This window comes from Oncorhynchus mykiss, chromosome 18 (genome assembly GCF_057628025.1).
Source record: "Oncorhynchus mykiss isolate SJ-2025 chromosome 18, ASM5762802v1, whole genome shotgun sequence".
Lineage (NCBI taxonomy): Eukaryota > Metazoa > Chordata > Actinopteri > Salmoniformes > Salmonidae > Oncorhynchus > Oncorhynchus mykiss.
The window spans coordinates 65,907,493-65,933,136 of NC_143039.1; the positions used below are offsets into that span (position 1 = coordinate 65,907,493).

The 25,644-nt window shown below is 47.0% G+C and overlaps 1 protein-coding gene across 2 annotated transcripts in view; it reads right to left on the reverse strand.

The window, feature by feature from the left end:
- Window positions 1–7,790: 7,790 nt before the first annotated feature.
- The window catches only part of LOC110496870 (zinc finger protein 385D-like), a 54,975-nt gene continuing 37,121 nt past the window's right edge, over window positions 7,791–25,644 (reverse strand). For both annotated transcript variants that reach the window (XM_036953370.2, XM_036953371.2), the window contains 5 exons: window positions 23,794–23,947; window positions 13,256–13,513; window positions 12,686–12,867; window positions 9,429–9,524; window positions 7,791–8,248 (listed from right to left, as the gene is read on the reverse strand). In XM_036953370.2, the coding sequence (XP_036809265.1) occupies window positions 8,006–8,248; window positions 9,429–9,524; window positions 12,686–12,867; window positions 13,256–13,513; window positions 23,794–23,947 (933 nt within the window). In that variant the 3' untranslated portion in view covers window positions 7,791–8,005. The remainder of the gene's footprint in view (window positions 8,249–9,428; window positions 9,525–12,685; window positions 12,868–13,255; window positions 13,514–23,793; window positions 23,948–25,644) is intronic.

A 25,644-nucleotide genomic window follows, 5' to 3' on the forward strand; every position in this document is an offset into this window, starting at 1 on the left:
TGAAAATGTCAGTGAAAACATTGTGACATCATCTCAGTGCTACAACAACCTTGTAACATCATCATAAAGTCCTTGCAGTGCTTGTGAAGGGAGGCTTTCATGGGGTGCCTGCCATCTCTATCTAGAATGGGGGGCTGAGTTCTATCTAGAATGGGAGGCTGAGTATGAGAGAGTGGATGTATGATTGTTTATGCTTATCCTTTATTCTACTGATCAATATCATAATCCATATTTCATATTTCTTAAAAACCCCTCCTCCTCTCCCCTGTAACTATTCACCACGTCGCTGCTGTAAATGAAAATATGTCATCAGTCAACTTACCTGGTCAAATAAGGGTTAAATAAATACAAAATAAAAAGCAGTTGCATGAATGAGAGTTAGGTGATGTCATTATTTTGTGTTATTATTTAGTTCACTCTTTGTTCCCTCTCTCTATCTCCTCCCTCTCTCTCCTTCCTCTATCTCCTCCCTTTCTCTCCTTCCTCTATCTCCTCCCTCTCTCTCCTTCCTCTATCTCCTCCCTCTCTCTCCTTCCTCTATCTCCTCCCTCTCTCTCCTTCCTCTATCTCCTCCCTCTATCTCCTCCCTCTCTCTCCTCTCTCTATCTCCTCCCTCTCTCTCCTTCCTCTATCTCCTCCCTCTCTCTCCTTCCTCTATCTCCTCCCTCTCTCTCCTTCCTCTATCTCCTCCCTTTCTCTCCTCTCTCTATCTCCTCCCTCTCTCTCCTTCCTCTATCTCCTCCCTCTCTCTTCTCTCTCTATCTCCTCCCTCTCTCTCCTTCCTCTATCTCCTCCCTCTCTCTCCTTCCTCTATCTCCTCCCTCTCTCTCCTTCCTCTATCTCCTCCCTCTCTATCTCCTCTCTCTCTCTCCTTACTCTATCTCATCCCTCTCTCTCCTTCCTCTATCTCCTCCCTTTCTCTCCTCTCTCTATCTCCTCCCTTTCTCTCCTCTCTCTATCTCCTCCCTCTCTCTCCTTCCTCTATCTCCTCCCTCTCTCTCCTTCCTCTATCTCCTCCCTCTCTCTCCTTCCTCTATCTCCTCCCTCTCTCCTTCCTCTATCTCCTCCCTTTCTCTCCTCTCTCTATCTCCTCCCTCTCTCTCCTTCCTCTATCTCCTCCCTTTCTCTCCTCTCTCTATCTCCTCCCTCTCTCTCCTTCCTCTATCTCCTCCCTCTCTCTCCTTCCTCTATCTCCTCCCTTTCTCTCCATCTTCTCCCTCTATCTCCTCCCTTTCTCTCCTCTCTCTATCTCCTCCCTCTATCTCCTCCCTTTCTCTCCTCTCTATATCTCCTCCCTCTCTCTCCTTCCTCTATCTCCTCCCTCTTTCTCCTTCCTCTATCTCCTCCCTCTCTCTCCTTCCTCTATCTCCTCCCTTTCTCTCCTTTCTATATCTCCTCTCTCTATCCTCCCTCTCTCTCCTCCCTCTCTCTCTCTTCCCTCTGTCTCCTCCCTCTCTCCTCCCTCTACCTCTTCCCTCTGTCTCATCCCTCTCTCTCCTCCCTCTATCCCTGATCATAGGTGATGAGCTGCACCTGTGACCAGTGGGAATTGTACACTGAATATACAAAATTTCAGGAACACCTTCCTAATATTGAGTTGGACCCCCCTTCCCTCAGAACAGCCTCAATTTGTCAGGGCATGGACTCAACAAGGTGTTGAAAGCGTTCCACAGGAATGCTGGGCCATGTTGACTCCAATGGTTCCCACAGTTGTGTCAAGTTGGCTGGATGTCCATTGGGTGTTGGACCATTCTTGATATACGGAAAAAACTGTTGAGAGTGAAAAACCCAGCAGCGGTGCAGTTCTTGACACACAAACCTGTGCTCCTGGCACCTACTACCATACCCCATTCAAAGGCACTTAAATATTTTGTCTTGCCCATTCACCCTCTGAATGGCACACATACAATTCATTTCTCAATTGTCTGAAGGCTTAAAAAAACGTATTTAGCCGGTCTCCTTCCCTTCATCTACACTGATTGAATTGGATTTAACAAGTAACATCAATAAGGGATCAAAGCTTTCACCTGGATTCACCTGGTCAGTCTATGTCATGGAAACAGTTACTCATGTTTTGTCCACTCGTTGGAGTGCTATGGTGTGAGGGTTCAGGTCTCCTGTATTCCAGGGAGAACATGTATGAAGGTGTCTCCGTGAGGAGACCTTCTTATTGCCACCCACACCATGTGTGTGTTATTTATAAGAAATATCCCTTAACTTTCATTGACATGGTCTAGGCTATGACCTATGACAGTGCTACGGTAACTGTCTGACCCAGTATGGAATCTGTGTGGAATTGAGTTTGCTGCGGTATTTACAGTAGAAGTAGGGCATTGTTCACAATTCCTGACATTTAATCCTAGTAAAATTCCCTGTCTTGGGTCAGGTAGGATCACCAGATTATTTTAAGAATGTGAAATGTCAGAATAATAGTAGGGAGAATGATCTATTTCAGATTTCATTTCTTTCATCACATTCCCAGTGGGTCAGAAGTTTACATACACTCAATTAGTATTTGGTAGCATCGCCGTTAAATTGTTTAACTTGGGTCAAATGTTGTGGATAGCCTTCCACAAGCTTCCTACAATAAGTTGGGGCAATTTTGGCACATTCCTCCTGACAGAGCTGGTGTAACTGAGTCAGGTTTGTAGGCCTCCTTGCTCTCACACGCTTATTCAGTTCTGCCCACAACTTTTATATAGGATTGAGGTCAGGGCTTTGTGATGGCCAATCCAACACCTTGACTTTACTGTCCTTAATCCATTTTGCCACAACTTTGGAAGTATGCTTGGGGTCATTGTCCATTTGGAAGACCCATTTGCAACCAAGCTTTAACTTCCTGACTGATGTCTTGAGATGTTGCTTCAATATATCTACGTAATTTTCCTACCTCATGATGCCATCTATTTTGTGAAGTGCACCAGTTCCTCCTACAGCAAAGCACCCCAAAACATGATGCTGCCACCCCCGTGCTTCATGGTTGGGATGGTGTTCTTCGGTTTACAAGCCTCCCCCTTTTCCCTCCAAACATAATGATGGTCATTATGGCCAAACAGTTCTATTGTTTCATCAGACCAGAGGACATTTGTCTAAAAAGTACAATCTTTGTCCCCATGTACAGTTGCAAACCATAGTCTGGCTTTTTTTGGCGGTTTTGGCTTCTTCCAGGCTGTGCGGCCTTTCAGGTTATGTCGATATAGGACTCGTTTTACTGTGGATATAGATACTTTTGTACCTGTTTCCTCCAGCACATTCACAATGTCATTTACTGTTGTTCTGGGATTGATTTGCACTTTTCACACCAAAGTATGCTCATCTCTATGAGACAGAACGCGTCTCCTTCCTGAGCGGTATGACGGCTGCGTGGTCCCATGGTGTTTATACTTGCGTACTATTGTTTGTACAGATGAACATGGTACCTTCAGGCATTTGGAAATTGCTCCCAAGGATGAACCAGACTTTTGGAGGTCTACAACTTTTTTTCTGAGGTCTTGGCTGATTTCTTTTGATTTTCCCATAATGTCAAGCAAAGAGGCACTGAGTTTGAAGGTAAGCCTTGAAATACATCCACAGGTACACCTCCAATTGATTCAAATTAGGTCAATTAGTCTATCAGAAGCTTCTAAAGCCATGACATCATTTTCTGGAATTTTCCAAGCTGTTTAAAAGCATAGTCAACTTAGTGTGTGTAAACTTCTGACCCACTGGAATTGTGATACAGTGAATTATAAGTGAAATAATCTGTCTGTAAACAATTGTTGGAACATTGTCTTGTGTCATGCACAAAGTAGATGTCCTAACCGATTTGCCAAAACTATAGTTTTTAAAAATACATTTGTGGAGTGGTTGAAAAACTAGTTTTAATGATGCCAACCTAATTGTATGTAAACTTCCAACTTCAACTGTACATAGTTCTGACAGATGATTATCAAAAGTTAGCTGCTCAAACTGACCGTTGTTTTCAGGCATGTGTCTAGAGGAGTGATTGGGACTAGGTGAGGTTAGGTGGGAGAAACAGCAGATGTCTAGAGGAGTGATTGGGACTAGGTGAGGTTAGGTGGGAGAAAAAGCAGGTGTCTAGAGGAGTGATTGGGACTAGGTGAGGTTAGGTGGGAGAAACAGCAGGTGTCTGGAGGAGTGATTGGGACTAGGTGAGGTTAGGTGGGAGAAACAGCAGGTGTCTAGAGGAATGATTGGGACTAGGTGAGGTTAGGTGGGAGAAACAGCAGGTGTCTAGAGGAATGATTGGGACTAGGTGAGGTTAGGTGGGAGAAACAGCAGGTGTCTAGAGGAGTGATTGGGACTAGGTGAGGTTAAGTGGGAGAAACAGCAGGTGTCTGGTCCTACTAACCTACTTATATTACCTCTTTACTCTCTCCAGGCAGGAAGATAGGTGGGGTGGCTGGAGACACATCCCAGGGTGCCAAGTCAGGTACTTCGCTTCATGTGTGTGTGTGTGTGTGTGTGTGTGTGTGTGTGTGTGTGTGTGTGTGTGTGTGTGTGCGTGCGTGCGTGCGTGCGTGACACAGAGACAGAGACAGAAAAAGCGAGCGAGAGGGAGGGAGACAGACACAGAGAAAGAAAGAGAGAGGGACAGACACAGAGAGACATAGAGGGAGAGAGAGATACAGACACAGAGACAGAGAGGGATAGAGAGAGGTAGAGAGAGAGACAGACACAGAGAGACAGAGAGGGAGAGAGAGAGTTAGAGAGAGAGACAGACACAGAGCGACAGAGAGGGAGAGAGAGAGGTAGAGAGAGAGGTAGAGAGAGACAGACAGAGAGACAGAGATGGAGAGAGAGGTAGAGAGAGAGACAGAAACAGAGATACAGAGAGGGAGAGAGAGAGAGGTAGAGAGAGAGACAGACACAGACACAGAGAAACAGAGCGGGAGAGAGAGAGGGAGAGAAAGAGACAGACACAGAGAGTCAGAGAAACAGGCAGAATGAGGTAAGGAACAGACCAGCTCGGCTTGGCCAGAGGGCTTGAAGGGGCTCTGATGGAATATTAAATATTACCCTGACTAACCCACACACAGATGTTCACAATTACGGCTCCAGAGAATTAATGAGAGCAATATGGCAAATCAAATAAAAGTTTATTCGTAACGTACACAGATTACATCAGGTATAAACGGTGCCGTCAATTGCTTACATGCAAGCTCCCTCAACAAGGCAAAGCAAATATCAATAATAATCAAAAGTCTATTGAGAATAACAAGTAAGTAAGGAGGTAGTATGCATTGTAATAAAATGGGTATGTACACAATAGGATATACAGTACACCACACATCTGATACTCCTTCCATTTCAATATTATCGCTTGCACAGTGCTCCTTGGGATGTTTAAAGTTTGGGAAATCTTTTTGTATCCAAATCCGGCTTTAAACTTCTTCACAACAGTATCTCGGACCTGCCTGGTGTGTTCCTTGTTCTTCATGATGCTCTCTGCGCTTTTAACGGACCTCTGAGACTATCACAGTGCAGGTGCATTTATACGGAGACTTGATTACACACAGGTGGATTGTATTTATCATCATTAGTCATTTAGGTCAACATTGGATCATTCAGAGATCCTCACTGAACTTCTGGAGAGAGTTTGCTGCACTGAAAGAATAATTTTGCACGCCCAATTTTTCCGTTTTTGATTTGTTAAAAAAGTTTGAAATATCCAATAAATGTCGTTCCACTTCATGATTGTGTCCCACTTGTTGTTGATTCTTCACAAAAAAATACAGTTTTATATCTTTATGTTTGAAGCCTGAAATGTGGAAAAGGTCGCAAAGTTCGAGGGGGCCGAATACTTTCGCAAGGCACTGTATGCTTTCTTTGCGTATGGAACATTTCTGGGATCTTTTATTTCAGCTCCTCTGCTGCATGGTGATGTACTTAGACACTGAAGGTCAATTGGGAATCTCACACTAATAAAATCGACCGCTGAATATAAATATTTCTTCCTCTGAAACAGTTCCTTAGATATGTATAGGGTTGAAAAGGGAGTGTATATTACTGTAAACTTTCAAAGTTTACCAGTAAACTACCTGAATTTTGGTGTCTTTCAAGGATTTTATGTAGTGTCCCTCCAGATTATCAGAGGTGTCTGTAATTATCACTGGCCCTCTGTGTGGCCCTCTGTGTGGCCTTATCACATGTACAATATAAGAAATAATGAAATGACAAAGCTGCAAAACATTATCCTAAATATAAACCATTAACTTAGTGAATACCACTGGTGTTTAACATGAGTGTTTCAGCAATAAATATCCTTTTAAAATGTTTTTTTTTACATAGGTTTAAATTTGACTATGTCAATATGTATATTCAATTTTTGGCCTGGAAACTGGTGGCAGTTGTGAAAGTCAATAGTTGGAAGAGTTGCAGAGTTCATTGAAATAATGGTATTGTCTTTTTTCAAAAGTAACTAGGCTATTTTCTCTTGAATCATATGGTTTATCTACTAGAAAATATGGAAACAGATATCAATACTGCATATCAATTTTTAAAAAGTAAGTTATTGAAGTATAAATGATAAAAGTCCTGATAGATTGAGATAGATGTTCTGTTAATCACCAAAATTACAGAAGATTCTGGTAACTTTGGTAAATTACTGGTAGCTTTGCAACCCTAGGCATGTATTAGTCACAATGCACACAACTTCCAGCCCCCCCCCCCCACCTACAAAGGTTGACCCCTTCTTAAAGACTATCTCCCACCAAAACATTAGATTTAACAACATATGTCTGATAGAATGTAACTCTACAGAGATCCACGGGGCATGGAGTCCTCCTGTGCACAGCAACATTTCCCAGACAATAAAGTCACGGTCAAGGAGCACATTCCTGTTGTGATTTATCTGAAGGAGTTAAGGCAGGGGGATTATCTGTACTCTAAGTAATAAATCATTGATGAAGGCCCCTCGTTTGAAGCCAAATGAAGGATCTCTTAATTTATTTCAGTTTTTGAGAAATTCTTGAATGGGATCCAAAAAGGGATTAGCGTCAGACTGTAAGCTAGCTTTAGTAGCAGAAGGGTTCAGATGGCTTCTCTACTCATTGAGGTACGGGTTGAGGGATGTGCTTCTGTCTGTGTCTCTGGTTGTCTGCCTCTGGCTCTATTTGTGGCTGACTTTGGCCTAGATTCAATCAGATGAAGTGTTAATTAACTGGCGATAGCCGACACCTGCATAGCTGATGTTTTTGTTATGTCGGAGGAGGAACTGCGTTGGAGCTGTCAAATCCGTTAGCAGCTGCTCTTTTGATCACTGTCACAAAGCCACACCCGTCCCACTCGGGTTAGAAGTTCACAATGAGAAAGTGTAGGCTATATAGAAATAATGACGTTCAAATCAAAAATCATTAAACTAAATAATGAATATTTCTATCAGCCTAATCGAGATGTAGATTACATCTCACTTTTCAGTGTTTGTAAACAAGGACGGATGGGATTCCGTAAACAAGGACGGATGGGATTCCGTAAACAAGGACGGATGGGATTCCGTAAACAAGGACGGATGGGATTCCGTAAACAAGGACGGATGGGATTCCGTAAACAAGGACGGATGGGATTCCGTAAACAAGGACGGATGGGATTCCGTAAACAAGGACGGATGGGATTCTGTAAACAAGGACGGATGGGATTCCGTAAACAAGGACGGATGGGATTCCGTAAACAAGGACGGATGGGATTCCGTAAACAAGGACGGATGGGATTCCGTAAACAAGGACGGATGGGATTCCGTAAACAAGGACGGATGGGATTTTTCTTAAAAAATAGACTTCCAAAACATCACAGCCAGCAACATATTCTTTATTGAAAAACAATACTCATATTTCTTGACAAACACACGCACATGACAAATGCACACACACTTACACAAACACACACATACACACTTTCCAGACCATAATTTGTCTGCACTGGTCCCACAGGTTCTGTTGGGTTTTGGTCCATCTGATACGGGTCTGGGTCAGGGTCAGGTATAGGCCAAGTCTGGTGCAGGTCTGGGTCAGTACGGTGAGAACAGAACTGATGTATGTGCCGTACGGAAAGGTCCTGGGGCGGGATGTAACAAGGTCTGGGGGAGGGCCTGAATCTGAAAGATGGCAGGGCCAGGTATAGGGGCAGGGCGCAAATGAAACGGGGACAGGGTTGCCATGGCAGCAGCAGCAGCAAGGGAGAGATGGCGCTGTAAGAGGCACGAGGCGAGAGGCTTCGCCAAGTCCTGCTCCTTCCTCAGAGCGATCCCAACCTGGAAACCAAAAACAACATGATCAAAATCTTTCTACAACTGTTCTACAATGTGATCACCACCATACAGCTATCACACGTTCCACAATCAGTCCACAACAAAACAGGCACGACTCCAACACCATCATTACGTTTTCTGATGACACAACAGTGGTAGGCCTGATCACCGACAACGATGAGACAGCCTATAGGGAGGAGGTCAGAGACTTGTCAGTGTGGTGCCAGGACAACAACCTCTCCCTCAATGTGAGCAAGACAAAGGAACTGTTTGTGGACTATAGGAAAAGGAGGGCCAAACCGGCCCCCATTAACATCAATGGGGCTGAAGTGGAACGGGACGAGAGTTTAAAGTTCCTTGGTGTCCACATCACCAACGAACTATCATGGTCCAAACACACCAAGACAGTTGTGAAGAGGGCACGACAACACCTTTTCCCCCACAGGAGATTTCGCATGGGTCCACAGATCTTCAAAAAGTTCTACAGCTGCACCATCGAGAGCATCCTGACTGGTTGCATCACCACCTGGTATGGCAACTGCTCGGCATCTGACCATAAGGCGATACAGAGGGTAGTGTGTACAGCCCAGTACATCACTGGGGCCAAGCTTCCTGACATCCAAGACCTGTTTACTCAGTGGTGTCAGAGGAAGACCCAAAAAATTGTCAAAGACTCCAGTCACCCAAGTCATAGACTGTTCTCTCTGCTATCGCACGGCAAGCGGTACCGGAGTGCCAAGTCTAGGACCAAAAGGCTCCTTAACAGCTTCTACCCCAAAGCCATAAGACTGCTGAACCATAATCAAATGGCCACCCGGACTATTTACATTAACCCGCCCCCCCCCCCCTCCCTGTTTTTACACTGCTGCTAATCTCTGTTTATTATCTATGCATAGTCACTTTACAAAAGTCTAACCTCTACCCCTGTCCATTGACTCGGTACCCCCTGCATATAGCCCCGTTATTGTTATGTATTTTTTGTTGTTGTTACTTTTTGATTTGATTTGATTTTTACAACTTTTCTTTATTTAGTAAATATTTTCTTAACTCTATTTCTTGAACTGCATTGTTGGTTAAGGGCTTGTAAGTAAGCATTTCACGGTAAGGTACTGTTGTATTCAGTGCATGTGACAAATACAATACCATTTTATTTGATTTCATAATGCAATAATGTGGTACTCACTGACTGGTTGCGTTTGGGCGGTAGACCATATGGGCTGAACTTGGGCTTGGCTGGCTTCCCTGCTACTCGGTCTTTATGTCTTCTACTTTTGATGTGCTGAGGAGATGGGGGGAGACAGAGACAGACACAGAAAGAGACCCAAACTTAAGGAAAGCTTTGACTATGTACAGACTCAGTGAGCATAGCCTTGCTATTGAGAAAGGCCGCCGTAGGCAGACCCGACTCTCAAGAGAAGACAGGCTATGTGCACACTGCCCACAAAATGAGGTGGAAACTGAGCTGCACTTCCTAACCTCCTGGCAAATGTATGACCATATTAGAGACACATATTTCCATCAGATTACACAGATCCACAAAGAATTTGAAAACAAAACCAATTTTGATAAACTCCCATATGTACACTACAGTGTGCCATCACAACGTAAACATTTGTGACCTGTTGCCACAATAAAAGTTCATTTATTTTCCCTTACGTACTTTAACTTTAACACTGTATATAGCCATAGTATGACATTTGAAATGTCTCAATTTCTTAAAAATTTTGTGAGTGTAATGTTTACTTTTAATGGGCTCCCAAGGGGCGCGGTGCTGCTCCCAAGTGGGCTACCAAGAGGCGCGGTGCTGCTCCCAAGTGGGCTCCCAAGTGGTGCGGTGCTGCTCCCAAGTGGGCTCCCAAGTGGTGCGGTGCTGCTCCCAAGTGGGCTCCTAAGTGGCGCGGTGCTGCTCCCAAGTGGGCTCCCAATTGGGCTCCCAAGTGGTGTGGTGCTGCTCCCAAGTGGACTCCCAAGTGGTGCGGTGCTGCTCCCAAGTGGGCTCCCAAGAGGCGCGGTGCTGCTCCCAAGTGGGCTCCCAAGAGGCGCGGTGCTGCTCCCAAGTGGGCTCCCAAGTGGTGCGGTGCTGCTCCCAAGTGGGCTCCCAAGAGGCGCGGTGCTGCTCCCAAGTGGGCTCCCAAGTGGTGCGGTGCTGCTCCCAAGTGGGCTCCTAAGTGGCGCGGTGCTGCTCCCAAGTGGGCTCCCAATTGGGCTCCCAAGTGGTGTGGTGCTGCTCCCAAGTGGACTCCCAAGTGGTGCGGTGCTGCTCCCAAGTGGGCTCCTAAGTGGCGCGGTGCTGCTCCCAAGTGGGCTCCCAATTGGGCTCCCAAGTGGTGCGGTGCTGCTCCCAAGTGGGCTCCCAAGTGGCGCGGTGCTGCTCCCAAGTGGGCTCCCAAGTGGCGTGGTGCTGCTCCCAAGTGGGCTCCCAAGTGGCACGGTGCTGCTCCCAAGTGGGCTCCCAAGTGGCGCGGTGCTGCTGCCAAGTGGGCTCCCAAGTGGCGCGGTGCTGCTCCCAAGTGGGCTCCCAAGTGGTGCGGTGCTGCTCCCAAGTGGGCTCCCAAGTGGGCTCCCAAGTGGTGCGGTGCTGCTCCCAAGTGGGCTCCCAAGTGGTGCAGTGCTGCTCCCAAGTGGGCTCCCAAGTGGCGCGGTGCTGCTCCCAAGTGGGCTCCCAAGTGGTGCAGTGCTGCTCCCAAGTGGGCTCCCAAGTGGCGCGGTGCTGCTCCCAAGTGGGCTCCCAAGTGGTGCGGTGCTGCTCCCAAGTGGGCTCCCAAGTGGTGCGGTGCTGCTCCCAAGTGGGCTCCCAATTGGGCTCCCAAGTGGTGCGGTGCTGCTCCCAAGTGGCACGGTGCTGCTCCCAAGTGGGCTCCCAATTGGGCTCCCAAGTGGTGCGGTGCTGCTCCAAAGTGGCACGGTGCTGCTCCCAAGTGGGCTCCCAATTGGGCTCCCAAGTGGTGCAGCGGTCTAAGACACTGCATCTCAGTGCTGGAGGCGTCACTACAGACAACCTGGTTCAAAACCAGACTGTATCACAACCGGCTGTGATTGGGAGTCCCATAGGGCGGCACACAATTGGCCCAGCATCGTCCGAGTTTGGTCGGTGTAGGCCATCTTTGTAAATAAGAATTTGTTCTTAACTGACTTGCCTAGTTAAATAAAGGATAAATAAATAACTTTTGACTGTTTATTTCACTTTCGTTTATTATCTATTTCACTTGCTTTGGCAATGTAAACATATGTTTCCCATGTCAATAAAACCCATTGAATTAACTTGAGAGAGAGAGAGAGAGAGAGAGAGATAGAGAGAGATAGAGAGACAGAGAGTCACCAAGAGAGAGAGACAGAGAGACACAGAGAGAGAGAGAGAGAGAGAGAGAGAGAGAGACAGAGAGTCACCAAGAGAGAGAGACAGAGAGACACAGAGAGAGAGAGAGAGAGAGAGAGAGAGAGACAGAGAGTCACCAAGAGAGAGAGACAGAGAGACACAGAGAGAGAGACAGAGAGACACAGAGAGAGAGAGAAAAGTAGATAGAGAGAGACATTATATTATTACAATGTATATTGTATACCTATATTGTATACATTGTTGCTTTGGCACTATTGACGCAATGTTTTTCAGGCCAATGAAGCAGCTTGAACTTGAGAGAGAGAGAGAGAGAGAGAGAGAGAGAGAGAGAGAGAGAGAGAGAGAGAGAGAGAAAGAGAGATGAGGCCAGTCTAAATCATAGATTCACATCAGGCCACAGGAAATGAAAGGAAACACTACACCTAATTAAAGTTCCACTTTTTCCTCTCATCTCTGTAATGTACATGTGTTCTTAGCCTTCTAAATATATAAATATTTATAAAAGGGAGGATTTGATTTTGAGTGGCGTACACAGACAGATGGTTATTAACAATCAGGCCTAACCATGTCTGATGAACTGATGAATATTCATAAGCACCTGACCTTATATAAACCCTAAACATTTCAACTTACAACAACCAGTACAACACATTTGTACCAACACAACCTGATGCTTACCTTCATGTATTTGTTTTGTGTTTCTTTGTATGCTGTTAAACTCAAACCTGTATTTCACTCTCCTGTTTCAGTTGTGTCTCGGAGTTGACATACACTATATAACTAACCTGTTCGAGTTGTGTCTCGGAGTTGACATACACTATATAACTAACCTGTTCGAGTTGTGTCTCGGAGTTGACATACACTATATAACTAACCTGTTTGAGTTGTGTCTCGGAGTTGACATACACTATATAACTAACCTGTTCGAGTTGTGTCTCGGAGTTGACATACACTATATAACTAACCTGTTTGAGTTGTGTCTCGGAGTTGACATACACTATATAACTAACCTGTTTGAGTTGTATCTGGCAGTTGACATAAAGTATATACGTAACTAACCTGTTTAAGTTGTTCTCGGAGTTGACATACACTATATAACTAACCTGTTTGAGTTGTGTCTCGGAGTTGACGTGAACATCGCAGATCTCACAGTGGAAAGTTTTGTTCTGGAGCCCCGTTGACACCTCGGTGGGAGGGGCCAGCTTGGCTTTGACCCCTGACCTGGGGAATGACTTTATGGCTCCGTCGCCGCTCCTGGCCTCCAGCATTGTTTTGTGTTTCGTGCCTGACAGGGTGAAAGGTCAGATAGGTCAAAGGTGAGAAGCAGAGACGCCAACTAAGTATTAACAAAGTGGGACATCTGGCTACTACATAAAGGTGCATCTCAGTGTAAATGGAGATGATGACAAGAGAGAGGCCCTGTCCTAACATACACTTTACCTGTCAGATCAATATGGCAGTAATGGCCTCGGCCTTGGGGTAAGGAAAGGAGTGATTGATTGGTGTGGTATTGATCAGATAAGAGCCCTGAGCTCTGTAGACGTCTTTGATTGATTAAGAAGACGGACTTGTTGCAGCATGATGATGACACACACAAGTACGCACGCACGCACACAAACGCACACGCACGCACACACACACACACACACAGGTCAGTAATGCTTCATTCTTACCGCTGTTGTGAGCCTGTAGCTGGGATGCAGAGTTGACGGCCACCTTGCAGAGAGAACAGTAGAGCAATCTCTTAGCCTTCTCTTCCTCCGACTCTCCGACCTCCTCCACCGCTCCTTCCATCTCCTTCTCCTTCTCCACCATAGGACAGGGCGACAGAGAGGGGTCAGTGGGCGTCTCCATTGAAACTGCTGGGCTGCAGGTCGATGGCGCCACCCCAGAGGCAGAGGGTGGTGACAACACGGGTCTGAATGTGACATCTACACAGAATAATAGAATATAATAGAGCATTGTAATAAGGCTGCCATCATTTTTGGGGGATGAGTGAAATCTATACAAGTTTATCCCTCCCATCGTAGAATGAAACCGAATTTGAGTGTGTTGAGTGGTGAATTAGTGAGGAGAGTGTTTGTGTGTGTGATACTGGTGGTGAGAGAGAAAGGAGAGGTAAGTTAACCCTGATGCTTTCTTCTCTCCATCATCAACCTTCAAAATGTGCTGGTTACTACTGTAGGCCTGCATCTAATGCTAGTTACTACTGCAGGCCTGCATCTAATGCTGGTTACTACTGCAGGCCTGCATCTAATGCTAGTTACTACTGCAGGTCTGCATCTAATGCTGGTTACAACTGCAGGTCTGCATCTAATGCTGGTTACAACTGCAGGTCTGCATCTAATGCTGGTTACAACTGCAGGCCTGCATCTAATGCTAGTTACTACTGCAGGTCTGCATCTAATGCTGGTTACAACTGCAGGTCTGCATCTAATGCTGGTTACAACTGCAGGTCTGCATCTAATGCTGGTTACAACTGCAGGTCTGCATCTAATGCTGGTTACAACTGCAGGTCTGCATCTAATGCTAGTTACTACTGCAGGCCTGCATCTAATGCTGGTTACAACTGCAGGTCTGCATCTAATGCTGGTTACAACTGCAGGTCTGCATCTAATGCTAGTTACTACTGCAGGTCTGCATCTAATGCTAGTTACTACTGCAGGCCTGCATCTAATGCTAGTTACTACTGCAGGCATGCATCTAATGCTAGTTACTACTGCAGGCATGCATCTAATGCTGGTTACAACTGCAGGCCTGCATCTAATGCTGGTTACAACTGCAGGTCTGCATCTAATGCTAGTTACTACTGCAGGCCTGCATCTAATGCTGGTTACAACTGCAGGCCTGCATCTAATGCTAGTTACTACTGCAGGCCTGCATCTAATGCTAGTTACTACTGCAGGCCTGCATCTAATGCTGGTTACTACTGCAGGCCTGCATCTAATGCTAGTTACTACTGCAGGCCTGCATCTAATGCTGGTTACTACTGCAGGCCTGCATCTAATGCTAGTTACTACTGCAGGTCTGCATCTAATGCTAGTTACTACTGCAGGCCTGCATCTAATGCTGGTTATTACTGCAGGCCTGCATCTAATGCTAGTTACTACTGCAGGTCTGCATCTAATGCTAGTTACTACTGCAGGTCTGCATCTAATGCTGGTTACAACTGCAGGTCTGCATCTAATGCTGGTTACTACTGCAGGCCTGCATCTAATGCTGGTTACTACTGCAGGCCTGCATCTAATGCTGGTTACAACTGCAGGTCTGCATCTAATGCTGGTTACAACTGCAGGTCTGCATCTAATGCTGGTTACTACTGCAGGCCTGCATCTAATGCTAGTTACTACTGTAGGCCTGCATCTAATGCTAGTTACTACTGCAGGCCTGCATCTAATGCTGGTTACAACTGCAGGTCTGCATCTAATGCTGGTTACTACTGCAGGTCTGCATCTAATGCTGGTTACAACTGCAGGCCTGCATCTAATGCTGGTTACTACTGCAGGTCTGCATCTAATGCTGGTTACAACTGCAGGCCTGCATCTAATGCTGGTTACTACTGCAGGTCTGCATCTAATGCTGGTTACTACTGCAGGCCTGCATCTAATGCTAGTTACTACTGCAGGCCTGCATCTAATGCTAGTTACTACTGCAGGCCTGCATCTAATGCTGGTTACTACTGCAGGCCTGCATCTAATGCTAGTTACTACTGCAGGTCTGCATCTAATGCTGGTTACTACTGCAGGTCTGCATCTAATGCTGGTTACAACTGCAGGTCTGCATCTAATGCTGGTTACTACTGCAGGCCTGCATCTAATGCTAGTTACAACTGCAGGTCTGCATCTAATGCTAGTTACTACTGCAGGTCTGCATCTAATGCTAGTTACTACTACAGGCCTGCATCTAATGCTGGTTACTACTGCAGGCCTGCATCTAATGCTGGTTACTACTGCAGGCCTGCATCTAATGCTGGTTACTACTGCAGGCCTGCATCTAATGATAGTTACTACTGCAGGCCTGCATCTAATGATAGTTACTACTGCAGGCCTGCATCTAATGCTAGTTACTACTGCAGGCCTGCATCTAATGCTGGTTACAACTGCAGGCCTGCATCTAATGCTAGTTACTACTGCAGGTCTGCATCTAATGCTGGTTACAACTGCAGGCCTGCATCTAATGCTAGTTACTACTGCAGGTCTGCATCTAATGCTGGTTACTACTGCAGGTCTGCATCTAATGCTAGTTACTACTGCAGGCCTGCATCTAATGCTAGTTACTACTGCAGGCCTGCATCTAATGCTGGTTACAACTGCAGGTCTGCATCTAATGCTGGTTACAACTGCAGGCCTGCATCTAATGCTAGTTACTACTGCAGGCCTGCATCTAATGCTAGTTACTACTGCAGGCCTGCATCTAATGCTAGTTACTACTGCAGGCCTGCATCTAATGCTAGTTACAACTGCAGGCCTGCATCTAATGCTAGTTACTACTGCAGGCCTGCATCTAATGCTGGTTACTACTGCAGGCCTGCATCTAATGCTAGTTACTACTGCAGGTCTGCATCTAATGCTGGTTACTACTGCAGGCCTGCATCTAATGCTGGTTACTACTGCAGGCCTGCATCTAATGCTGGTTACTACTGCAGGCCTGCATCTAATGCTAGTTACTACTGCAGGTCTGCATCTAATGCTGGTTACTACTGCAGGCCTGCATCTAATGCTAGTTACTACTGCAGGTCTGCATCTAATGCTGGTTACTACTGCAGGCCTGCATCTAATGCTAGTTACTACTGCAGGTCTGCATCTAATGCTGGTTACTACTGCAGGCCTGCATCTAATGCTGGTTACTACTGCAGGTCTGCATCTAATGCTGGTTACTACTGCAGGTCTGCATCTAATGCTGGTTACAACTGCAGACCTGCATCTAATGCTAGTTACTACTGCAGGCCTGCATCTAATGCTGGTTACAACTGCAGGCATGCATTGCAAATAGCACCCTATCCCTAACAAGTGTACCACTTTTGACCAGGGCCCATGGTGCACTATGGTTGGGAAAGGGTGCCATTTGGGAAGCAGACCAAGTCTCTCAACTTTTATCATAACTCACTGAGAGAGAAAACCACACCAGCAACAGTGTTTATGAGATTCATTAGCCTCTGTAATCTCAGTAATAACCAAAGATTTCCCATGGGAATCTGCTTCCATTTTTCAGAGTGGGAAAATGAAAGGCTTCGGATTGAAATGATTACGGTCCATTATCTGCAGTGAGACGGACCGGGAACAGAAGGGCTTCCCCAGAGGGAAACCCCATAGTGGTCATGTGTTAATGGGGATTAGGCCTGTAAGCGTTTATTTATTGTCATTGACTGTCTCTCTAAAATGGCAATAAGGCTGTTTGGCAAAGTAATCATCACAAAGTTCCCCTGTTTCTTCCACACTAAATAGAAAAACTTGCTCACTCTATCACTATGGCATGAAGTCAAATGAATAGACTCTTCCTCTATAACACACTCACACACAACCACAACACATATGAACACGCCTCTGAGGCATGCATACATACATTTTTTTAAATATTTTTTTTCACCTTTATTTAACCAGGTAGGCTAGTTGAGAACAAGTTCTCATTTACAACTGCGACTTGGCCAAGATAAAGCAAAGCAGTGCGACAGAATCAACAACACAGAGTTACATGGAATAAACAAGCGTACAGTCAATACAATAGAAAAAAAAGAAAGTCTATATACAGTGTGTGCAAATGGCATGAGGTGGTAAGGCAATAAATAGGCCACAGTAGCAAAGTACTTACAATTTAGCAGATTAACACTGGAGTGATAAATGAGCAGATGATGATGAGCAGATGATGGTGTGTAAGTAGTGATACTGGTGTGCAAAAGAGCAGCAAAGTAAATCAAAACAATATGGGGATGCGGTAGGTAGATTGGGAGGGCTATTTACAGATGGACTATGTATAGCTGCAGCGATCGGTTAGCTGCTCAGATAGCTGATGTTTAAAGTTGGTTGAGGGAAATGTAATTTTTGCAATTCGTTCCAGTCACTGGCAGCAGAGAACTGTAAGGAAAGGCGGCCAAATGAGGAGTTGGCTTTGGGGATGACCAGTGAGATATACCGGCTGGAGCGCGTGCTATGGGTGGGTGTTGTTATCGTGACCAGTGAGCTGAGATAAGGCGGAGCTTTACCTAGCATAGACTTGGAGATGACCTGGAGCCAGTGGGTCTGGCGACGAATATGTAGCCGGGGTTGGAGTAGCCAGGAGGAAAGCACAGCCAGCCGAAATGCTTATTGAAATGTTCTCTTATCATGGATTTATCGGTGGTGACCGTGTCGCCTAGCCTCAGTGCAATAGGCAGCTGGGAGGAGGTGCTCTTGTTCTCCATGGACTTTACAGTTCCCAAATCTTTTTGGAGTTAGAGGTACAGGATGCACATTTCTGACTGACTGTGTGTATTGGTTCCTGACTTCCCTGAACAGTTGCATATCGCGGGGACTATTCGATGCTATTGCAGTCCGCCACAGGGTGTTTTTGTGCTGGTCAAGGGCAGTCGGTCTGGAGTGAACCAAGGACTATATCTGTTCTTAGCTCTACATTTTTTGAAAGGGGCATGCTTATTTAAGATGGTGAGGAAATTACTTTTAAAGAACAACCAGGCATCCTCGACTGACGGGATGAGGTCAATATCCTTCCAGGATACCTGGGCCAGGTCGATTAGAAATGCCCGCTCGCAGGAGTGTTTTAGGGAGCGTTTGACAGCGATGAGGGGTGGTCCGCGTTTGACCGCGGACCCATAGCGGATGCAGGCAATGTGGCAGTGATCGCAGAGATCCTGATTGAAAACAGCGGAGGTGTATTTGAAGGGCAAGTTGGTCAGGATAATATCTATGAGGGTGCCCATGTTTACGGATTTAGGGTTGTACCTGGTGGTTTCCTTGATAATTTGTGTGAGATTGAGGGCATCTAGTTTAGATTGCAGAACTGCTGGGGTGTTAAGCATATCCCAGTTTAGGTCACCTAACAGAACGAACTCTGAAGATAGATGGGGGGCAATCAATTCACACATGGTGTCCAGGGCACAGCTGGGAGCGGAGGGGTGTCTATAACAGGCGGCAATAGTGAGAGACTTATTTCTGGAGAGATTCATTTTTAAAATTAGAAGCTCGAACTGTTTGGGCATGGACCTGGAAAGTATGACAGAACTTTTCAAGCTATCTCTGCAGTAGATTGCAACTCCTCCCCCTTTGGCAGTTCTATCTTGACGGAAAATGTTGTAGTTGGGTATGGAAATCTCAGAATTTTTGGTGGCCTTACTAAACCAGGATTCAGACACGGCAAGGACATCAGGGTTGGCGGAGTGTGCTAAAGCAGTGAGTAAAACAAACTTAGGGAGGAGGCTTCTGATGTTAACATGCATGAAACCAAGGCTTTTTCGATTACAGAAGTCAATAAATGAGAGTGCCTGGGGTCACGCAGGGCCTGGGTTAGCCTCCATATCACCCGAGAAACAGAGGAGGAGTAGGATGAGGGTACGGCTAAAGGCTAGCAAAACTGGTCGTCTGGTGCGTTGGGGACAGAGAATAAAAGGAGCAGATTTCTGGGTGTGGTAGAATAGATTCAGGGCATAATATGCAGACAGGAGTATGGTGGGGTGCGGGTACAGTGGAGGTAAGCCCAGGCACTGAGTACATCTCTGGACATGCTCTGGACATGAGGTATCTAAGGCATGTACAGTGGGACTAGGGGCTCCGCAGTAAACTAAAACAATGATAATTATCAAAAACAACAGTATACATATTGACATTTGAGAGAGACATAAAGCGAGGCATAAAGCAATCACGTGTTGATTGGGAGAGCTAGCTAAGTCAACAACGGGTAAGACAACAACAGCTAATCAGCTAAGTGAACAACAACAGGTAAAATTGCGATGAATGGGCAGAGAGGGTAGGTTAACTACACATAGGGCCTGAGTTCGGGGCTAGGGCCGACAGATAAACAAAGGTAAACAAAGTGGAGTATCATGATAAATGAACAGTCCAGCAGGCATCAGCTATATAGCCAAGTGATCATAGGGTCCAGCGTTTAAAGTTAGCAGTCGAGGGTAAGTAGAAGCGTCTGCTCCGTCGTCCGGCAAAGGCCGGTTGAAGGCACAGCTGATGGAATTATGTCTGCGGACCAGTCGTGATGGTACAGCGGTGCGCCGTGTCGACAAAGGGACCGGGCCAGATGGCGAAAGAGGTATTGTAGTTGTGGGAATATCATTTGCTAGCCGGGAGATGCGCCTGGTTCAGGGCTAGCTTCGGGGCTGGGTCACTCAGTTGAAGATAGCTAGCTGTGATGATCAATGGTCGGCAGGAATCTGGCGTTGTAGTGGAGAAAAACAGTCCGAGGCTGGCAGGTATTATCCAGGCAAAAAAAACGTCTGGTGCCTGAGCAGAGGGTAAAGGCCGCTAGCAGTGGCTAACAATGACTAAATGGCTAGTAACTTAGCTAATTAGCTGGCTACCTTCTGATGAAAGTTTTGGCGATAGGGTCACAATGAGTGAGGCTGTAACGGTTTTCTTCTATCTCCTCCTCTGATGAAGAGGTAGAACAAGGATCGGACCAAAATGCAGCGTGTCGATTGCGATTCATGTTTAATGAAAAAAAACACACTAAACACAAACACTACAAAAACAATAAACGTAACGAAAACCTAAACAGCCTATCTGGTGAAAACACATAGACAGGAACAATCACCCACCAACACACAGTGAACCCCAGGCTACCTAAATATGGTTCCCAATCAGAGACAATGACGAACACCTGCCTCTGACTGAGAACCATATCAGGCTGAACATAGAAATAGACAAACAAGACATGAAACATAGAATGCCCACTCAGATCACACCCTGACCAATCAAAACATAGAAAATACAAAGTAAACTATGGTCAGGGCGTGACAGTACCCCCCCCCCCAAGGTGCGGACTCCGGCCGCAAAACCTGAACCTATAGGGGAGGGTCTGGGTGGGCATCTGTCCGCGGTGGCGGCTCTGGCGCTGGACGTGGACCCCACTCCATGACAGTTTTAATCCCCCTCCTAAACGTCCCTAAATAGGTTACCCACCACAATGATAACATGGGACAGAGGGACAGCTCGGGACAGAGGTAACTCGGGACAGATGGATAGCTCAGCCCTGAGAGGAAGCTCAGCACTGAGAAGAAGCTCAGCACTGAGAAGAAGCTCAGCACTGAGAAGAAGCTCAGGCAGGTGGTTGGATCCGGCAGATCCTGGCTGGCTGGCGGTTCTGGGAGAATCTGGACGACTGGCAGATCTGGGAGAATCTGGACGACTGGCAGATCTGGGAGAATCTGGACGACTGGCAGATCTGGGAGAATCTGGACGACTGGCAGATCTGGGAGAGTCTGGTCGACTGGCAGATCTGGAAGAGTCTGGTCGACTGGCAGATCTGGAAGAGTCTGGTCGACTGGCAGATCTGGAAGAGTCTGGACGACTGGCAGATCTGGAAGAGTCTGGACGACTGGCAGATCTGGAAGAGTCTGGACGACTGGCAGATCTGGAAGAGTCTGGACGACTGGCAGATCTGGAAGAGTCTGGACGACGGGCAGATCTGGAAGAATCTGGACGACTGGCAGATCTAGAAGAGACTGGTCGACACAGACTGGCTGCTCTGGCTGCTCCATGCTGACTGGCAGCTCTGGCTGCTCCATGCTGACTGGCGGCCCTGGCTGCTCTGGCTGCTCCATGCTGACTGGCTGCTCCATGCTGACTGGCAGCTCTGGCTGCTCCATGCTGACTGACTGCTCCATGCTGACTGGCTGCTCCATGCTGACTGGCTGCTCCATGCTGACTGGCGGCCCTGGCTGCTCCATGCTGACTGGCGGCCCTGGCTGCTCCATGCTGACTGGCGGCCCTGGCTGCTCCATGCTGACTGGCGGCCCTGGCTGCTCCATGCAGACTGGCAGCTCTGGCGGCTCCTTGCAGACTGGCAGCTCTGGCGGCTCCTTGCAGACTGGCAGCTTTGGCGGCATCCTGCAGACAGGCAGCTCTGGCGGCTCCTTGCAGACTGGCAGCTCCTTGCAGACTGGCAGCTCCTTGCAGACTGGCAGCTCCTTGCAGACTGGCAGCTCCTTGCAGACTGGCAGCTCTATGCTAACTGGCAGCTCCTTGCAGACTGGCAGCTCTATGCTAACTGGCAGCTCTATGCTAACTGGCAGCTCTATGCTAACTGGCAGTTCTGAACAGGCGGGAGACTCCGGCAACGCTGTAGAGGCGGAAAGCTCTGACAGCGCTAAACCGGCGGGAGACTCCAACAGCGCTGAAGAGGAGGAAGGCTCTGGCAGCGCTGAACAGGTGAGAGACTCCGACAGCGCTGGAGAGGAGGAAGGCTCCGACAGCGCTAAACAGGCGAGGCGCACTGTAGGCCTGATGCGTGGTGCTGGCACTGGTGGTACTGGGCCGAGGACACGCACAGGAAGCCTGGTGCGGGGAGCTGCTACCGGAGGGCTGGGGTGTGGAGGTGGTACTGGAAAAACCGGACCGTGCAGGCGCACTGGAGCTCTTGAGCACCGAGCCTGCCCAACCTTACCTGGTTGAATGCTCACGGTCGCCCTGCCAGTGCGGCGAGGTGGAATAGCCCGCACTGGACTATGCAGGCGAACCGGAGAAACCGAGCGCAAGGCTGGTGCCATGTAAACCGGCCCAAGGAGACGCACTGGGGACCAGCTGCGTAGAGCCGGCTTCATGGCATTAGGCTCGACGCTCAATCTAGCCCGGCCGACACGCGGAGCTGGAATATACCGCACCGGGCTATGCACCCGCACTGGAGACACCGTGCGCACCACTGCATAACACGGTGCCTGTCCGGTCTCTCTAGCCCCCCGGTAAGCACAGGGAGTCTGCCCAGGTCTCCTACCTGGCGTAGCCATACTCCCTGTTAGCCCCCCCCCAAGAAATTTTTGGGGCTGCCTCTCGGGCTTCCTTGCCAGCCGTGTTCCCTCATATCGCCGGCTCCTCTCTCCGGCTGCCTCTGCTCTCCTAAGTGCCTCCACCTGTTCCCATGGGAGGCGATCTCTTCCAGCCAGTATCTCCTCCCAAGTGTAACAGCCCTTGCCATCCAAAACGTCCTCCCATGTCCATTCCTCTTTACGCTGCTGCTGCTGCCTGTTGACACGCTGCTTGGTCCGTTGGTGGTGGGTGATTCTGTAACGGTTTTCTTCTATCTCCTCCTCTGATGAAGAGGTAGAACAAGGATCGGACCAAAATGCAGCGTGTCGATTGCGATTCATGTTTAATGAAAAAAAACACACTAAACACAAACACTACAAAAACAATAAACGTAACGAAAACCTAAACAGCCTATCTGGTGAAAACACATAGACAGGAACAATCACCCACCAACACACAGTGAACCCCAGGCTACCTAAATATGGTTCCCAATCAGAGACAATGACGAACACCTGCCTCTGACTGAGAACCATATCAGGCTGAACATAGAAATAGACAAACAAGACATGAAACATAGAATGCCCACTCAGATCACACCCTGACCAATCAAAACATAGAAAATACAAAGTAAACTATGGTCAGGGCGTGACAGAGGCGGGTTACCGGAAGGTATATTTAATTTAAAAATGGAAAAAGAGATTGAAAAATACAGTGGAATATATACAAAAAAAATACAAAAAGTAAACGAGAGGACAACAAACCACGTCTGCACTGCTACGGCATCTTGGATTAACAAACAACGCAAACTCCTGCACACATACTCCCAGATCTGCATATGTTACAGACACACAAGCAAAGTGCTGCGTTTGAACCTCTAAAGACTCATTAGTGAGAATGTGTGTCTACATGTATACAGGGTCATTTAGAGAGAGGAGAGTTGAATGCCTTTCAGCGTTTTAGTCCATCTGCTCTATATGGCAGCGAGGATAGACAGACGAGAGGCTTCCTCACACATCAAAGAGATAGAGAGAGGTGACAGGAAACGCATGGTCTGTTAGAAGGGATGGTCTGGATGATCAAAGCTACAAGGAGCCTTTATGTGTTTGATGTCAGCACATATTTACAAATACACCCTTGAACGCACACACACACGCACACGTGCACTCATTCACGCGCACACACACATGCTCACACACATCATCCCCCTCTCTCTGTCTACCCTTTCTCCCCCCTGGTACACACACACCAACCTGTTGAACTGTAGTCTGAGCTGGGTGGCACAGGGCAGGGAGAGACAGGGCTCTTGCTGACTGCGTCAGGGGCTCTGGTCTTGCAGTCCAGTGGGTCGAGGGCTTTGAGCCTCTTGAAGTGTTTGGTACCGCTGTAATGGGATGAGGCCTGGCTCTACACAGAGAGAGACAATAGAACCAGAACCACTGTAATGGGATGAGGCCTGACTCTACACAGAGAGAGACAATAGAACCAGAACCACTGTAATGGGATGAGGCCTGGCTCTACACGGAGAGACAATACAACCAGAACCACTGTAATGGAATGAGGCCTGGAACTACACAGAGAGAATCACTAGAACCAGAACCATTGTAATGGGATGAGGCCTGACTCTACACAGAGAGAGACAATTCAACCAGAACCACTGTAATGGGATGAGCTCTACACAGAGAGACAATACAACCAGAATCACAGAGTCACACAAGATACAACAACAAGCCCAAAGACTATGCAGTAGTATGTTCTCAAGTCATCAAGTCATACAGCCACAGCATCAAGACAGAGATCTAACATTACAGTTTCGTCAGTTAGCAGACACTCTTATCCAGAGCAATTTATAAATAAACTCTCAGAGAATTTCATCTCATACACTTCATCCAATATTTCAAGCTTGCGCTCACACGGTTTACACCCACACAACACTTGCATATTCCCCAGGAAGAGTAGCTGCTGCTTTTAGAACAGATAATAAAATAACTAAATAACACATTTGACAATCCCTGCATGTTGAGAAAGACCAGGCACGAGGTGCCATCTACAACCTAAAAGGATTAATTGGCTGTCCCCATAGGATAACGCTTTGAAGAACCCTCTGAAGAACACTTTTCGGTTCCATGTACACTGAACTAAAATATAAACGCAACATGCAACAATTTCAAAGATTTTACTGAGTTACAGTTCATATAAGGAAATTAGTCAATTTAAATAAATTCATTAGGCCCTAATCTATGGATTTCACATGACTGGGAATACAGATATGCATCTGTTGGTCACAGATACCCTTAAAAAATAGGGAGGGGCGTGGATCAGAAAACCAGTCAGTATCTGATGTGACCACCATTTGCCTCATACAGCGAGACACATCTCCTTCACATAGAGTTGATCAGGTTGTTGATTGTGGCCTGTGGAATGTTCCACTCCTCTTCAATGGATGTGTGAAGTTTCTTTATATTGTCGGAACACGCTGTCGTACACGTCGATCCAGAGCATCCCAAACATGCTCGATGGGTGACATGTCTGGTGAGTCTGCAGGCCATGGAAGAAATGGGACATTTTCAGCTTCCAGAAATTGTACATACACGCTGACTGCCATCTGCCCGGTACAGTTGAAACCGGGATTCATCCATGAAGAGCACACTTCTCCAGCGTGCCAGTGGCCATCAAAGGTGAGCATTTGCCCACTGAAGTCAGTTACGACACCAAACTGCTGTCAGGTCAAGACCCTGGAGAGGATGACTAGCACACAGATGAGCTTCCAAGGGGGGGTCCCTGACAGTTTGTGAAGAAATTCTTTGGTTGTGCAAACCCACAGTTTCATTAGCTGTCCAGGTGGCTGGTCTCAGACGATCCCACAGGTGAAGAAGCCGGATGTTGAGGCCCTGGGCTGACGTAGTTATGCTGCCAAATTCTCTAAAATGACATTGGAGGCGGCTTATGGGAGAGAAATTAACATGTAATGATCATGTTGTTTAATCACCTTCTTGATATGTCACACCTGTCAGGTGGATGGATTATCTAGGCAAAGGAGAAATGCTCAACACATTTGTGCTCACAATTTGAGAGAAATAAGCATTTTGTGCGTATGGAAAATT